At 54.7% G+C, this 17,090-nt stretch overlaps 1 protein-coding gene across 4 annotated transcripts in view; it reads left to right on the forward strand.

The window, feature by feature from the left end:
* PRKAG2 (protein kinase AMP-activated non-catalytic subunit gamma 2) overlaps nucleotides 1-17,090 on the forward strand; it is a 295,801-nt gene that overhangs the window by 91,614 nt on the left and 187,097 nt on the right. For all 4 annotated transcript variants that reach the window (XM_070452449.1, XM_070452496.1, XM_070452556.1 and 1 more), the window contains exon 3: nucleotides 140-419. In XM_070452449.1, coding sequence (XP_070308550.1) covers nucleotides 140-419 — 280 coding nt within the window. The remainder of the gene's footprint in view (nucleotides 1-139; nucleotides 420-17,090) is intronic.

Below are 17,090 nucleotides of genomic sequence, written 5' to 3' on the forward strand. Positions count from 1 at the left end.
GTGGGGCTGTTTCTCAGTCTGGGTGCCCTGGACCCTCCAGCTGGGTGGCAGGGGACAGCAGAGGGGGGCAGGTCCACACAGGCTGCGTCTAGGCTCCGAGGGACCTCACCTGTCTGTCTGTCTGTCTGTCTGTCTGCAGGTGGACAGCCCCTTCGGCTCGGGCAGCCCCTCCAAAGGCTTCTTCACCAGAGGCCCCCAGCCCCGGCCCTCCAGCCCCGTGTCTGCCCCCGTGCGCCCCAAGACCAGCCCTGGCTCCCCCAAAACCGTGTTCCCGTTCTCCTACCAAGAGTCCCCGCCGCGTTCCCCACGTCGCATGAGCTTCAGCGGGATCTTCCGCTCCTCGTCCAAAGACTCCTCCCCCAGCTCCAACCCGTCCACCTCGCCGGGGGGCATCCGGTTCTTCTCTCGCTCCAGAAAAAGTAAGGCATTGATGCTTTGGTTCCAGGTGGGTGCAGGGCTGCCGGGGGAGCCGCTCTGGGCCACGGGGGACGCCGCCACTGGGGTGGCTGTAGCAATGGTGCTGAGCGCGCGTCTGGGTCCATCCCCCAAGAACAAGTTGAGCTCTGGAACAACGGGGTTCCCTGGGGTCCCTTTCTTCCTGCGCTGACCCCCACCCATTGGGCGTGGTTTGCGGGGGTTAATGCAGACATCGCCATCCTGTCGGGCTTAAGACAGCCACATGGAATGGTGGAAGTCAGGAGTGGTGTGAAGCTAAGATTCAGCCTCGTACCCTGCTGTGGTCTGCCCTGGGGTGGACCACAAGCCACAGGGATTTGGGTCTTTGGGACTCAAATTTGGTACCACATTTGAGGGATTTGAGGCTTACTTCTTTCTGGCACATCCTGACTTTGTTTTGGGCCCTGGGTAGCTGGGGTTCATCTGTTAGAGAAACTGGGGCAGGAAGTGTGTGTTCAAGAGAGAGTTCTTTAGGCTCATGAGATTTTGTGCTCTAAGGATAAACTATTCTCCACTGAGCACCGTTGATTGTAATTGGAAATATGGCAAACCATAAAGTTGTTGTTATTGTTTAGTTGCCACGTTGCGTCAGACTCTTTGTGATCCCCGTGGACTGTAGCCCACCAGGCTCCTCTGTCCATGGGATTCTCCAGGCAGGAATACTGGAGTGGGCTGCCATTTCCTTCTCCAGGGGATCTTCCCCACCCAGAGACTGAAGCCATGTCTCCTGCATTGGCAGGCAGGTTCTTTACCCAAACCATAAAGCAGGTGGTTCATTTTTGCCTCTCCTGTGTCTCAGGGCATCTCCCTACTCGTTCCGACTCTCTGATGACAGAGGAAATTCTTGTTCAGGAAGACGGTGATTTGGGACACATGCCTGCCCTTGGGCGTCGGGTCTGGAGTGGTCCTCCTGTGTCTCTGGCTGCATTTGCAAGAGGACCTGCAGTCCTCGGAGTACAGTCGGAGCTGTACTCTCTCCGCAAGGCCAGCACCAATGCGGTTTTCAGTCTCTTTGACTCACAAGGAAAGGCGGGGGCCTCTTCTTTGGTGGTTTGGGGTGTTGCTCCTAGCACCCCTGAAGTCATCCCCATGATGACTGAGCTCACGCGTAACTGTACAGATGGCCCGTGACGCGGTGGTCCTCATGCAGACGATGCGGGCCATGTGTGGTGGGAACCTACATGTGAAGCCAGAGAGACAGGTGTGTTCTAGCCCTGATGTCCCAGTGCCCCAGAGCACATCCCCAGTTTTCTCGACAGGGATCCTGAAACTCTCAACTACTCTCAGAGGAGGGCGGTCAGACCAGACCTTCACCAGGTGTCCTATTTCTCGAATCGGGCCTGGGTTGGTTACAACAGAACGAGGTTGTATTAATTTCGTGGGGGCAGCGATGACAATGTACCCCAAACCAGGTGGCTTAAACAACAGCAATTTATTCTCTCACGGCTCCAGAGGACAGACGCCAGAACCAAGCTCTTAGCAGGGCCGTGGTCCCTCTGAAGGGGCTGGGAAAGAGTCTGCTCCAGGCCCTTCTCTCAGCTCCTGGTGCTGCCAGCAGCCCTTGGTGTTCCTTGGCCCGCGGAGGCGACACTCGGCGTCTGCCCCCATCGCCCTGGGCATGTGGCCCGCTCCCGCTGGGTGTCTGTCCATGTCCACGGGCCACTTCCCTCCTGAGGACCACAGTGCTTTGTATGAAGGGCCATCTGACCCCAGGATGACATCCCCCAAATCCCTCACATCTGCTGTAATCTTGTTTCCACTTCAGTTCCCTTTTTGAGGTTCCTGAAAAATACATGAATTTGGCAGGTGGGGGTGGGACACCTGGCATCTCAGACAGTAAAGAATCCGCCTGCAATGCGGGAGATGTGGGCTCAGTCCCTGGGTTGGGAAGATCCCCTGGAGGAGGGCATGGCAACCCACTCCAGTATCTTGCCTGGAGAATCCCCACGGACAGAGGAGCCTGGCGGGCTATAGTCCACAGGGTCACAAAGAGTCAGACACGACTGAGCGACTATGCATAGCACACACAGCCATCCCACCCAGCACATGGTGACATCAGAAAAGCCAAGACCTGCAGTTCACCTCACTGGCTGGGGAGTGGAGGACTGACTGACCTGTGGGCATAGGATGGTCATCCTGTTAAGACCAGGGTCACTTCTGAAGGCAGAAGGGAGCAGCCAAGATGCAGTCTGGGAGGTCTGGGGGAGCCTGCAGGTGGAGGCATACCCAACCTTCAGTTCCTGGGCTGCCAGGAGTCCATGCTGCCCATTTCTGGTCAGTGATTTTAAAGACCACTCGGTGTGCTTGGCTAGAAAACGTGCATGCCTGGGAGCTAATTTGCTTCAGTTGTGTCCGATTCTTTGCAACCCCATAGACTGTAGCCTGCCATGTTCCTTTGTTCATGGGATTTTCCCAGCAAGAATACCGGAGTGGGTTGCCATTTCCTTCTCCAGGGGATCTTCCCAGCCCAGGGATCAAACCCAAGTCTCTTGTGTCTCCTGCATTGGCAGGCGGCTTCTTTACCAGTAGCGCCACCTGGGTAGCCCAGTAGAAAACACTCGGCTGCAGAGGCGTCTTATTAGCTCTGCGCACCACGTGTGGCTTGTTAAGCCTTCTCTGCGTCTGGCTGCTGTCTGCGGCTGGGGCTCAGGAAGGTGTAGAGTGACCTGTGTGAAAGTGAAAGTTGCTCAGTCGTGTCCGACTCTTTGCAACCCCAGTGGACTGTACAGTCCAGGCCAGAATACTGGAGTGGGTAGCCTTTGCCTTCTCCAGGGGGATCTTCCCAACCCAGGGGTCGAACTCAGGAGTGGCCGGGGCTGCTGGTACAAAGACTCTCGTTGATTAGGTCGGGTGCGGGCTCAGCTTCCTTAGAGACACGCTCTGGGGGGCGGGTGTTCGGACCAGGGACAGTAGCCCGTGCTGTTGCCTTTGAAGCACAGAGCCCACGTCCTTGACCTTCCCCAAATGGAAACCAGCCCTGTCCAGCCTGCTGATAAAGCCCGAAGGTCGCGGTCCGTATGCAGGCAGAGCATGTCCTGCTTCACGGGGTCCTCCCCGTGGGCCCTGGTTCCCTGGTTTCCCCATCACACTTGGTGTGAGGCTTGCGTGGAGGGCATACAATCTGTCTACTCTTCCTCCTGCTCGAATCTATGCCCACGTCAAGGTGCCCGGACTGTCCATCGCTCCCACTGCCCCGGAGCTGATTTCGTAACCCTGAGCTTGAGAGTAATGCCCTCGGGCTGTGTGAAGGGTCCTGTAAGCGGCAGCCCGTGGAACGTGCTGTGAGAAGGTGGAAAGATGTCGTGGAGACGCTTTGTCACACGAGGCCCCTGGGAGAAATTTCCCGTCTCGGTACCAAGAACAGCTGTCCTTCTGAGCAACTGGATGGCTTTTGTGTGTCATAGACCGTGATGGTGTAACAACCCCATTTCCCGTCTGCATTGTCTGCTGGGACTCTTAGAACCAAGTCTGTACCCAGGGCGTTAAGAGAAGTGTTTCTAACCTGGTTTCTGAATCCATTTTTGGCCTCCCCACATCCTTTTACTGCCCCCCCCCACTTAAAAAAAAAAAACAAAGAAGACAGTTTATTGGAAGAATTTGAGTGTATTTATTCAGAATTCAAAGAGGAGCTGAATGCCTGCGACTTAGGAAGGGTAGGAACCAGGCTGGTTCTGGGAGGTTCGGTGGCCAGAATTCATGGAGATGCAGAGAATTCCTAGTCTTTGCATCTCTCCACTGACCGCTCCAAATGCCTCATCCTAGGATAGCTGATCAGCCCAGTTGGGATCTTTGAACCAATAGGGTACTGTTGAGGGGAGAGCTGGGAGGCAGGGTCAAGCAGCTAAAGCAGAGTGACCAGCAGCCCGCCCTGGAGGTGGGCGGAAAGTTCCAGGAGGAGAGGCCCAGTTGGCAGCCAGGACGCACCCACACTGCTCTCTGCGTCCACTGCCCGGCCTGTGTGCTCACGCAGCCTCCCACGTCCACGAAGATGCCCTCCCTCATCGAGTCACCCCACACACGGCGGTCAGCAGCCCCCTGCTTCCCTGATCGTGTCTGAGTGTCACCGCTAAGGATGTGGGTGTGATGGACCAAGCTCTCCACCTCAACGTGGTGAGACGCCCGTTTCTCCTCCAGAGCTGTCCCCGCCCTATCCTGTCCTGTGACTTACGGGAGAAAGATAAGATTCTCCACATTAAGAACTGTAGCAGAATTCCTTTGCTGTCTTTCTCTATCGTCTGTTGACCAAAACCTAAAAGTCTGTGTGATGACACAGGATCTAAAAGTGCAGCAGACTCCCCAAGTGACCCTCAAGCATGGTAAACATCATTGTTATTCAGAAAAGGGGGGAAGATAGAAATCCTGCAGAGCCATTTTCAAAGGGAAAGAAAGGAAAAGGATTCAGTGACACATTAAGAGCGAGAGAAGATGGCAGGGGCTTCTCTGGGGGTCCAGTGGCTGAGACTCTGTGAGCTCCATGCTGGGGACCCAGCTTCAATCCCCTGGTCAGGGAGCTAGATCCCACATGCGGCAACTAAGACCCAGTGCAGTCACATAAGTAAATAAAAAATATATATATATTTCTAAAGAGAGAGAGCGAGGAAATGCAGACAGTGGCTATAGTTCTGAGTGCTCCGTCTGCTGTCAGGACCAGCGAGGACCTCGGTTGGCTGGCGTGCTCTCCCCAGGAGGAGAGCCAGCCCTTTGCTCCGCCAGGACCCTACCCCTTGGAGGGGTTCTTGAATGCCGTGGCTGTAGCCTTCCCCTGGGCTCCTGGCCCAGTGGCGTGTTGATCTCAGACTCGTCCTGGGGACGCTGGGGTTTTCATCACGCTCAGCCCAGCCCCACGGTTAACTGGCAGCAAGCCTAACTTCCTTGGAGGATCAGGGTCAGCCACCCCCAGCAAAGCAATAACCCACTATCCGCCTCTTCCTCTAGGAACAATCGATAGCCGGGACAAAATCCAGCCTGAAATCTTTCTTCGTTTTTGCACACTAATCACTGAGATACAGGCACGCCCTCATTTCTCTCCTGTGTGGCTCTTTGCATGTGCAGCAGCAGACTCGAGCTGCTGTCTCTGAACCACGTGCCCATAGGGCAGAGCACGTTTACATCTTGTCTTCAAGTGAAAGTCGCTCAGCTGTGTCTGACTCTGTGACCCCATGGGCTATACAGTCCATGGAATTCTCCAGGCCAGTATACTGGAGTGGGTTGCCTTTTCCCTACCCCAGGGGATCTTCCCAACCCAGGGATCGAACCCAGGTCTCCCGCATTGTAGGTGGATTTGTTACCAGCTGAGCCACAAGCGAAGCCCCACATCTCGTCTAGTTCCCAAGAAGTCTTACGTGGCCATGAGGCAGTAGAAGCTTCCAGAAAATACCGAAGCTTATCTCCAAAAGGAAAACAAAGATTTCTTACAACTTGGCTGAGGATGGCCTTGCTTTTGAAGGTGAAGAAAGGGAAATGCATGTCCATCTGTTCATGAACTGCAAATAATAAGGTGAAAGTCTTAAAAAAAAAGAAAAGCAGTCTGGCATGGTCAGCAAGGCAGGACCTCAAGAAGGACTGAATCTCACGTTACTCAGCTTCACTCCCTAATCATTGCTAGTAATTGTCCTTGTCTACTGTGCTGTTCTCATCGAACGTGAGCACTGGGTTTTGTTCTGACATGTGCATATTTGTTTATTTTACTTATTTGCTAGTTAATACTTTACTGATACATTAGGTGCATCAAAAAACACACACAAAAACTTAAACATTTAAAGGAAAAGACAAAAGTAAGCAGAAGATACAGTTGCCACACTTCTCTTTGCACATCCAGGGCACCATTTGGCACGCACTCTGGGATGCAAACACCCCAGCATGGAGACTTCAGTGTCCCAGGTGTCAACATTCAGGGTTCACTTCCTGGATGTGCAGACAAGAAAAGCAAGATTCTCTAGATTAGACACTGTAGTGAATTTCCTCGGTTCGCTTTCTCTGTCTTCTGTTGGCCAAAACCTAACAGCATTTCCACATCAGACAGTTCCTCCTAGTTCAACACACTGCAAACACAGAATCCAGGACAGGATGTGCAGTGGCACAGAACGTGTCTATGCCCTCAGGCTCCTGTGAGACCAACTGGCAAGGCTCCAGGGGCGGAATTGGTCATAAACGGGGCACGAAAGCAGGGAACGGCAGAGAAAGGACAGGAGGAAGTTCCAGGCAGGCCAGCAGACCACAGGCTGTGGGGAGACAGAAAGCAACTTTCCTGGGCTGCAGGAGAGACGCTGCGCTCTGAGAGCAGAGCAGAGGTGAGGAGGGCAGGTGACCCACGTGGGGTGACACGGGGCAGCCTATGCTGGGAGAGACCGAAGGCCAGCGGAGAAGCGAGCAGCAGAGGATGAGACGGTTAGACAGCATCACTGACCGAATGGACATCCGTCTGAGCAAACTCCAGGAGAGAGCGAAGGGCAGGGAAGCCTGGTGTGCTGCAGTCCACAGGCCGCAAAGAGTCGGACACGACTTAGCAACTAAACGCGTCACCATTAAAAACTTCAGGTTGACCGCAGAACAACTAACAACCCTTACAGGCCTCCATAAAGGGAGTACGGACCAAACTGATGCTTGGAGAATATTATTAGGGCCGCTCGTGCAGAGAGTGAGATGGGCTTGTAAGGGAATTAGGCCACCGTCCTAGTCCAAGGTGGCTTGGGACCCAGACGAGGAACTCGGAGCAGTGGAAGGGATGGTAGGAACAGAGAGGGGTGGAAAAAGTATTAATGATGGGACTCCCCTGGCAGTCCAGTGGTTAAGACTCTGCCTTGCAATGCAGGGCGTGTGAGTTCAATCCCACATTCCTCATGGCCAAACAACATAAAGTAGGAGCAGCACTGTAACAAATTAAATGAAGACTTAAAAAGAAATTAACGGTGTATAAAGGATGGGGAGAAAGAGGGAAATGAAAGCGTGAAAGACAGAACCCACACCTTGCGCATTCTCGCCACTCGGGGCTTGTTCGCTGATGGTAGTTATCGGTACTGACAATGCAAAACAGCGGCTCCTTGTCCAGGGCTCCCCACAGCCTCCTCTTCAGGGCTCTCTCAGCTTGGGGCTGCCACGCGCCAAGAAGCCGGAGTGTAGACAGATGCCCGCGGAGGTCAGCACCTCCTGGAGCCTGGCGATTTCGTAACAGCCATGGCCAGCGACAGGAAGCATGACGTGTAGCAGATGATGAGGAAGAAGGCAAGCGGCTGCAGGGCCACGGTGTGAGCCCCAGAGCTGGGGTCACGCAGCGAGAACATGAGCGAGAGGGTGGACTCCAGGGGCAGGAGGAGCGGAACCGACCACCGGAGAATCACATGGGGCAGAACGAGGTACAGACAGATGGTCCATCGTCTGTCAGCCGTGGTATGGTTTCCATGGGAACCCTGGGTGGCAACCATCTGCCTAAGGACCGGAAGCCTCGTGGCGGATAAGATGATCGACGGGCTAGACAGGATTGGGGCACCCAGCAGAAGCCGGGGCACCGACCAAGAAACCATCCGCTTCAGCCAGAAGAAGACGGGGTGTGAGAAGGAGGCGATCTTGGCACAGCAGAAGACCGCAAGACAGGCGGTCAGCCAGGAGGTGAGGCTGTTGATGAAGCTCCAGGAGATTTCCAAAGAAGTTTTGAAACTAACACCAAAGGAGTTTGCAAGGAGTTGCAAGGTTGTTCCACACCCTGTGGAAAAGACCCTAATGCTGGGAAAGATTGAGGGCAGGAGGAGAAGGGGATGACAGAGAATGTGATGGCTGGATGGCATCACCGACTCGATGGACATGGGTTTGGGTAAACTCCGGGAGTTGGTGATGGACAGGGAGGCCTGGTGTGCACAGTCCATGGGGTCGCAAAGAGTCCGACATGACTGAGCAACTGAACTGAACTGAACCCTGTGCAGAAAGAACTGGGAGGCAGCCAGGCAGGCCACGATCGTGTCACCTGCGGGCAGTGCCCAGCATCGCACGCGTTCCCGGCTCAGCACCGTAACTATGAAGCCATCCTGCAGTGTGGCAGCCAGCGACTCCAGGACAAAGCTGACCTTGGAGATGGGCGTGGGGGAGGGCAGCATCTTCTCCAGGCACTGGGACTCACCCACGGGGAGACACAGCCTCCCTGGTCAGGCCACGCTGTTGAGACTACACGCCCAGAGGTACTCCCCTGGGATTCAGGCAGACATGCAGCAAACGCTCCCCATCCCCACCAGTCCTCCAAGAATTGAGAAGAGGACCTCTGTGATTTCCCTGAGCAGAGAAATCCCTCCCAGCTCAGTGATACCCCCGTGTCTGTTTGCATAAGCTGTATTTACCTGCTCTTCATCAGAGCCAAATGTAGGGAAATATAACAGAAGAGAAGCCATGGGGTGATTGAAAATACCGCTATGTTGCCCTTTATTTCTCACCACACTGTTTCTTTCCTAGTATTAGTCACTCAGTTGTGTCTGACACTTTGCCACCCCATGGACTGTAGCCCACCAGGCTTCTCTGTCCATGGAATTCTCCAGGCAATAAGACTAGAGTGGGTTGCCATGCCCTTCTCCAGGGGATCTTCCAGACCCAGGGATCGAACCCAGGTGTCCTCCGTTGCAAATTCTTTACCCTCTGAGCCACCAGAGAAATCCATTTGTTTCTTAACTTTTTCCTTAAAAGTTCACCAGGGAGGGTGACTGGGCGGGGAGGCAGCCGTGTGTGCAGCGGGGGTGGGCTGGGGGTGGCCGATGCAAAGGAGGACCAGGCCTGACCCCACCCTGGGGCCCTCGGGTGTGGCAAGATGAGGAGAGTGGAAACTAGTCTGTGTGCAAAGTCTGGACCATCTATGCTTCCTTTCACGGCGAGGAACAGTAATCCCTCCCGCTTTTGAAAGTCTTCTTTGAGAATGGCCTTCAGAGCCACGTTCATTTTTTAAATATTCTTGGTGATGGGCAGTCTTTGCCTTTGGAAGATGGATTTCCTTTTTGTAAAGAGATCTCTTTGGGCCGGTAATGTTTGGGGTCAGAAGTTGAGATGAAGCTGCACTGGTAGAAACTCATGAGCCTGGCGCTGGGTGGGGACAGGACACAGGCTCACCGCGGGGCGTGAGGCCAGGGCTTCACCCTCGGCTCCGCTCACGGCTTTGGCTGCAGCAGCTGCTCATTCTTTCTCCACCCTGGGTGCTCAGCGGCGTCCTTCTGACATGACTTTACCATCCACACAGTGAGGTCCGGGACAGTTAATGGTTTTCCTGCTTTGACTCCAGTGAAGGATCAAAGGTAAGACACTTGGTGGTGGTTGTTCAGTAGCTCAGTCGTGTCTGACTCTTTGCAGCCCCGTGAACTGCAGCACGCCAGGCTTCCCTGTCCTTCACCGTCTCCCAGAGCTTGCTCAAACTCATGTCCATCGAGTCAGTGATGCCATCCAACCATCTCATCCTCTGTCTCCCCTTTCTCCTGCTGCCCTCAATCTTTCCCAGCATCAGGGTCTTTTCCAGTGAGTCAGCTCTTCGCACCCGTGGCCAAAGCATTGGCGCTTCAGCTTCAGCATCAGTCTTTCCAATGAGTATTCAGGGTTTATTTCCTTTAGAATTGATTGGTTTGATCTCCTTGCAGTCCAAGGGACTCTCAAGAGTCTTCTCCAACATGTTGAAAGCATCAGTTCTTTGGTGCTCAGACTTCTATATGGTCCAACACTCACATCCATACCTGACGACGGGGAAAACCATAGCTATGACTATACAGACCTTTGTTGGCAAAGTGACAGACATTAATAGAGGATATTTCTTCAACTTGGGTCCTGCTTCCTTTTTTCCCTCCCGTTGCGTCCAGTGAGCAGAGTTGGGCCCAGGAGGACTGCAGGACGCCCTGCCCGTTCCAGGCAGCTCTATAGGGTTGGCCCCAGACCTGCTAAACACATTAAGGCATTGCTGCCCACACGGGTCTGTCCCTTCCCCTCCAAGGCCGTCTAACCTGTTGGTGTTCAAAACAAGGCCCAGCGCTGGGCCTCTGGGCTCAGAAGAGGGTCCTGGCCTGAGCACCAGTGGCACCTTATCCTTCAGGTTAGGTTTTGGGGTAACCGTTTTGCTGAAGAGTGGGTTCAGACATCCCAGGAGGGGCAGGAGTCTCTGGCCCTGGCTGTTTACCACCCGGGGCAGGAGCTTGTCCATCTAACTGGCCTGCTCCTGCCCCCCAACCCCACTTCCTGCCCCGCCTCCCGACTGCCAGGGCACTGCCCACCAAACATGGACTATTCAAACCCAGTCCACTGGCTCTCCTGTCAGCTGAGGTTCTCAGGGAAACCCTGGGCCCTTTCTTTCCCCGGCAGACGTTTTGGCTCAGAGTCCTGGTCTGTGTCCAGCAGAGACGGCTCTGCTCCTCATCCTGGGATGCTACAGATGGGCGTTAGCAAGCATGTGGGCTGCGGTCACTCTAACACTGCCCTCAGACAACCAGCAGGGACCCGGCTTGGAAGAGAACCCAGTGCAAACCACCCAGGGTGAAAACTGCTGACACTGGGAGGACGAAGCAGTTTCCTGGAAAGTGGGCCTCACTTCTCATGTCCACACCACCCTCCCTCGGCATCCCACCCACCACCACTTCCTCCAGGAGGTCTGCTTTTAAAAGAGCCGTCCTGCCAGCCCCCTCCCACCCCAAGAAGAAGCAGGTGGATTGTGATGCGTGCTCTTGTTTGCAAGAGAGGTGCTGGGAAAACGGAGCCTTCAGGTACCACCAGCTGCCTTCCCACCCTCCACTGAGCTCATGTGAGAGGCGATGTCGGCATCTCAGTTCTTCCAGATGTTGGTCTGGGCTGGGGGCTATGCTTGGATTTCCATAGTGCTGTGACTGACGTGGCATCCCAGAAGGAGATGAAGCTGAGTCTCAACTTGCCGCCAGGCACAGCTCCTGGAGGCCCATGGACACCCTGTAGGCGCTGCACCCGACGAGACACTCAGAGCCGTTATGGCAAGACTCATCCTCCGAGGCTAGGAAGGCACCTGGTCGTGGCCCTTGTGGTCGTGGTCAGCATCAGGTTAGCAGGTCGGGAGTGCAGCAGTCACGTAGGAATTCAAGGCAAGTTAGCGGGCCAGGGCTTAGTTGGGGAACTGGGAAAGATAGCCGATTTCAATCTAGAGACAGTCATCCAGAGTGACGTAAGGCAGAAAGAGAAAAGCAAGCATCCCATATTCACGCATATACGCGGAATCTAAAAAAATGGTACAGATGAACCTATTTGCAAAGCAGAAATAGAGACACAGGCGTAGAGAACAAGCATGCAGACTCCATGGGGTGGGGGGAGAGAGGGGGCATGAACTGGGAAGTTGGGATTGACACGTGCACGCTACTCTGCATACAGACCTAGCTGATGAGTGCCCACTGTGTAACACGGGGAGCCCTGCTCGGCGCTCTGCTGTGACGTGGAGTAGACACACGCGTGTCTGTGTGGACACGTGGCTGAGTCACTCTGCTGCGTCACAGCAGAAGCTAACGCAACACTGTAAAGCACCTAAACTCCAATTTTTAAAAAAACTGATTTCAGACACGGTTAGATGGATCATAAAGACGTAGAGTTTCATTTAACACTTCTAGTAACTGTTGTGGGTTTACCTGTGTCCTCTCAACAAAGATACATTAAAGTTTCACAGCATTTGGGCCTGAGGGTAGGCCAGCTTGTGGCAGGGTCTCTGTGTTCACCCACAGCCCCCAGGGGGCTCCAGCCCCTCCTGGCCCCTCGCTGAGGCCGCGTTGGGACCACGCAATGGGCTTTCCATCAGGGGCTGACAGTTCCGGGCAGATGGGAGGTCTTCCATCTGCCGCTGCAGGGCTGGGGGCACAGAAGGTGGAGGTGATGGGGCTGCAGGAGGCGAGAACACAGATCTGTGGCCTGGTGGAGGGGGGACACGGTCAGGCCCACTGCCTTCCTTGTGTGAGACTGTGATATCAGCAAGAAACCCTTCTCAGGTCACACTGCCGAGAACCCCAGTCTCCGGTCCTGCTGTGCAAGTGGGGCCATCCTGACCCGGGCGGGGGGACGGAAGCAGATGGGCGCCAAGGGCTGGCTTCTTTTCTTCGCTACAGGAGAGACCTGGGTGCTCTTCTAGGCAGAGCAGAGATGCCGGGGCCTGTGAGTCAGGCCTCCGGGCTTGAGTTGTAGACAATCTGATAACCCAGTGAGAACATGCTGGCTTCCACATCCCTGGCCTCAGGGTGAACCAATGAGATGTAAGCGAAACCCTGCAAGGGATCAAAGCAAAGGCGCCTCCTCCTGCCCACAAAGAGCGATGTCCACGGGCTGATTCCCTCCCCTCTTCCTTTGTGGTGAGAGGCCACGACTTCTTAGCCATCTAGGGACCACGACGGACACAGGATGGTGGGCCGCCAGGGGGGCAAGGTCACGGAGCTCTGTACTTTAGATAGTAGATGTCCTGGTAGTTTAGTCTGTTTTACGTTGTGTGTTTCGGTTATGATGTCATTAAAGTGCCCTGACTAAGCTACACGTCTCCTTGGTGACAGAGGTAACGTTTGTCCAGATGGCAATTAAAGCAAAACTGGAATATTCCAGGATATTCCAGACCCAGGGCTGAGTGGGGATGGAGGCAGATTGGAGCTCAGACAGGCTTGAATCCCTCACCCCCGTGGTAAGAGGGGAAATGGGACACTTAAGGAGGAGGTGGGGGCGAGATGGTTTGGGGCAAGACGTGGTGAGGGATGAATTCTGCTAAGTGACTGAGCCAGAGGAGGGGCCAAGTGCAGGTTAGCAAAAAAGCCTCATTATGCATGCCAGCACCCTCCCCACCCCACCCGCCAGCCTTTTACCTCCAAAACTCTCCCTTGACCCGCTAAATAAGCTAGCAAGCTTATCAGGTCGCCTTTGGGCGACGTCTTAGATCTGAGTTCTGCCTTCTATAAATTCACTTTTTCTCGGTTTTCTCTGTACCATTCCTTCCATGTCATTTCTTTCTTTTTTTAATTGTTTTTTGATGGAGACAAATGAGCTTCTTTTTGGTCTATTTGTTCGTTGATGGCTCCCCAGGTCTTTGTCGCTGCTCTCAGGGTTTCTCCCTAGCTTTCTCTGCTCCCCAGTGGTGGTGTGTGGACGTCTCATCGTGATGCTCCTCCCGTTGCAGAGCACGGACTCCAGGTGTCTGGGCATCAGCTGTCGTGGCTTGTGGGCTTGGCTGCCCCGAGGTAGGTGGGATCTTCCCTGTCTAGGGATCGAAGCGGTGTCCCCTGCATTGACAGGCAGATTCTTGAGCACTGGACCACCAGGGAAGTCCTGCCTTCTTTTTTTTTTTTTTTCAAGTTTACCTTTGAAAAGCTTTGATGACTTGAGGCTCTGATGGGGTGGCCGTCCCCGCTCCGTGCGGATTCCCCTGGGGGCAGCCGGTCCCCCAGGAAGCACTGAGCAGAGAAAGAAGGTCCACGTTAAATCTCTCCCACATTCGAGACAAGACGGGGTGAATGTGTGTCTGTCCTTCACCTTTCTCTCCTGAATGTTTCTTGAAATCTGATTTCCCGCAGAAAAATGGGGGCGGGGAGCAGCTCTGGGTCCCAGGGCAGGGGGCCCCGGGAACAGCCCTGCAGCCTGCAAAGCTCCGGGGCTTTTCCGGCTTCGTGTCCAAGTGACCGCTAGAGGGCGATAGAGCCCCGTGTGTGAACCAGGGGACGCGGCTGGACCTACTGTTCCTGCCTGCGGTTCCCTTGTGCTTAGTCACTCTCGTGTCCGATTCTCTGCAGCCCCGTGGACTGCAGCCCGCCAGGCTCCTCTGTCCACGGGGATTCTCCAGGCAAGAATCCTGGAGTGGGTTGCCATGCCCTCCTCCAGGGGATCTTCCCAACCCAGGGATCGAACCCAGGTCTCCCGCATTGGCAGGCGGATTCTTTACCATCTGAGCCACTCCCAGACAGAAAAAAAAAAAGGCGGACGTTACAGAGCAGGCCCGCGGACCTCACCCCTGGCCAGCCTGACCCAGCCTTTGGTAGGGGAGCAGTCTCACACTGAATATTCATTTGGTCATCATTTGATGAGAGTTTGCTGAGATCCTGGACACCGGGGACAGTACACGGGTGAGGGAGATGCTGAGACAACTGTTGTTCCAAGAGTGAAACAAGGGCAGAGGGGATGGCTCTTTAAAGCAGGACCTTCAGGAAAACTGATACAGGGGCATCTGAGCAGAGACGGGACGGAGCCAGGTGTGGCTGGGCAGGTGCACGAGGCAGGTGTGTGGGGCAGATAGGGGGGTGTGACAGGTGTGCCTGGCTGCGGGGACAGCAGTGGAAGTGTCCAGAAACTGGGGTGGCCTCCGAGCCTAGAGGGAGCAGGAAGTGTGGCGGGAACCATGTGGGGAGGGACCGGGGGTGGGGGGCGGTTGGGGTTGGGGGTGCAGGCCAGCCCGGGACCCTGCGGAGTGGTCCATGGGGGTGTCGGTGGGGGAATGACTTGCTCCACGGAGGGGCTCGTCTGGCTGCTGTGCAGAGAGAGATGGTGGACACAGGGTGGGGTGCCCAGCCGGGGCTGCTGAAATAGACTGGGAGGTCAGCGACCACGTCCTCTGAGGCCTCCCCTCACCTGGCCTTCTCCAGAAAGCCTCGCCTGACTGTTCTCACCTGGAGCAGTCTTCCAGGCTCTCAGATAAAACTTAAGTGATATCTTAACTTTCCCCGTCACCCTCGGGCTTGGACCAACTCTCGGGGAAGGTTCTGGCAAAGGTGGTCCAATACTATGTGCATTAAGGACGTTCAAGTCTGCGTCCTCTGGAGTCGCTGGCTCGTTTAGTGCATAAATGAGAAGGGGCTGTGGCATCACAACCAGGGGCAAAGAAGTCCCTGGCGGTATAGTGGCTAGGGCTTCCCCTGCAGGGACACAGGTTTCCTCCCGGGTCAGGCAGTTAAGATCCTATGTGCCTCTGCGCGGCCAAAATAAAATAAAAGTTAATAGTGATTCCAAAAAGTGAAAACAAAACAGATGCGACAGGTGCTTTTTTTGGAAGCAGTGGTCTTCCCAGAACCCATGATCGATCAAGCTATGTTAGCTGCTGGGGTGAGACCAGAGGTGCTTTTACTAGCTGCCCCACCCCCACTGAGCAAGAGATGGAGTCATGTCCCATGTGGGCAGCTGTCCACCCCGAGTGACCACGGCTGACGGAACTTGGCCCCACAGGGCACTGGGACATTTATCTTTGTCCTGGGCTGTGCTGTGCTAAGTCGCTTCAGTCGTGTCCGACTCTTTGTGGCCCCGTGGACACACCAGGCTCCTCTGTCCACGGAACTCTCCAGGCAAGGATACAGAAGGGGGTTGCCATGCCCTCCTCCGGGGGATCTTCCTGACCCAGGGATCAAACCTGGGTCTCCTGCATTGGTAGGCAGGTTCTTTACCACTGTGCCGCCTGAGAAAAATGGTGTTGAAAATCACAGACTTGGACAGCCGCCTACTCTAATGACCCCGAGAGACTACTTCTCTCAGTCCCAACTGCGGGGTCTATAGGACAGACAGGCCAAGAGGAGAAGGTGCAGCGTGGACCCTGGGACCCGGGGCTGGTGCAGCCCAGCGGGGAAGCGGGAAGCCTGGGACGTTCAGTGAGGCCATGAAGCATGGTCACAACCCTGGTCTGAAGCTGCTTTGTTGCAGCCTGCAGTCAGAAGGACATTTTATATCGTAACCCAGCACAGTCACATGGACGGCTAAAAACCATTTCTCGTGAAACAATATTTACCCTGGCCTCTGTGCGCTATTTTCCACTCGACTCTCATTGTTGGTGGTACCAGCATGTCGTCTCTGACCCACACGGCGGGGTGCCCCAGGGGGCAGGCATGAGGCTGTGCTTACACTTTGGGAAGTGCCACCCTAGAGGGTCATAAACAGCAGGACGGACGTGGATCGCCTGCCCACAGAGCGAGGAGTCTGGCTGGGAACTTCGGGGCCCAGAGAACCAGCAGGGTTGGAGGGACGTGCTGGGGTCTTTGCCAGAGATGCCAGATGCTGGACGTTTGAACTTGTTTCTCAGACCAGCTCACAGCTGGTACCCAGGCCATAGGTACTTCGAACACCCCAAATACATTACATTTAGTTTTCTCTTCATAGTTAAAATATGAACATTCTATTGTGGATGACTGTAATTCTGGGTTATTTACATCTCGCTTCTTTAAACCCCCGCTCCTGGTGTGTGGGTCTGATCAAAGGATGTACTGAGAGCCGTTTGAAATGCGAATGAGCTTCCCAGGAGGTTTACTGAACTTGTAAAACTTGTGTGCTTCCTCACTCCTCTCCCCGTTGGATCACAGACCGCTCTTCTTTTCTCTCCCAGCAACTGGAGTTTATTTTTCAAATAAAAGTCTGTTTTCCCATAAAATGCCAAGAGTTTTGCACTGTGTGTGGAGGAATGAACTTGGGCTTTTAAGCTTTTAGTTTGGAGCCTCTGAGTCTCCGATTCACATGCCAGGGCTTGGGGCCCATGTGCCCCAGTCTAGAGCAGGGTCAGACGTGGGGGATTTGGTCCCTGGTACTTGGGTCTGGGCATTGAGGCTGGTTACCCGTCATCCAACCCGTTACGCTGACATCCATGCCAACACCAGTCCTCTCTTGGAGAGGCTGTTTCAGTGACCAGCAGGTTGGAACTTCTCTATCAACCTGGCTTTGACGACGCCATCAAG

Source organism: Odocoileus virginianus, chromosome 1 (genome assembly GCF_023699985.2).
Source record: "Odocoileus virginianus isolate 20LAN1187 ecotype Illinois chromosome 1, Ovbor_1.2, whole genome shotgun sequence".
Classification (NCBI taxonomy): Eukaryota; Metazoa; Chordata; class Mammalia; order Artiodactyla; family Cervidae; genus Odocoileus; species Odocoileus virginianus.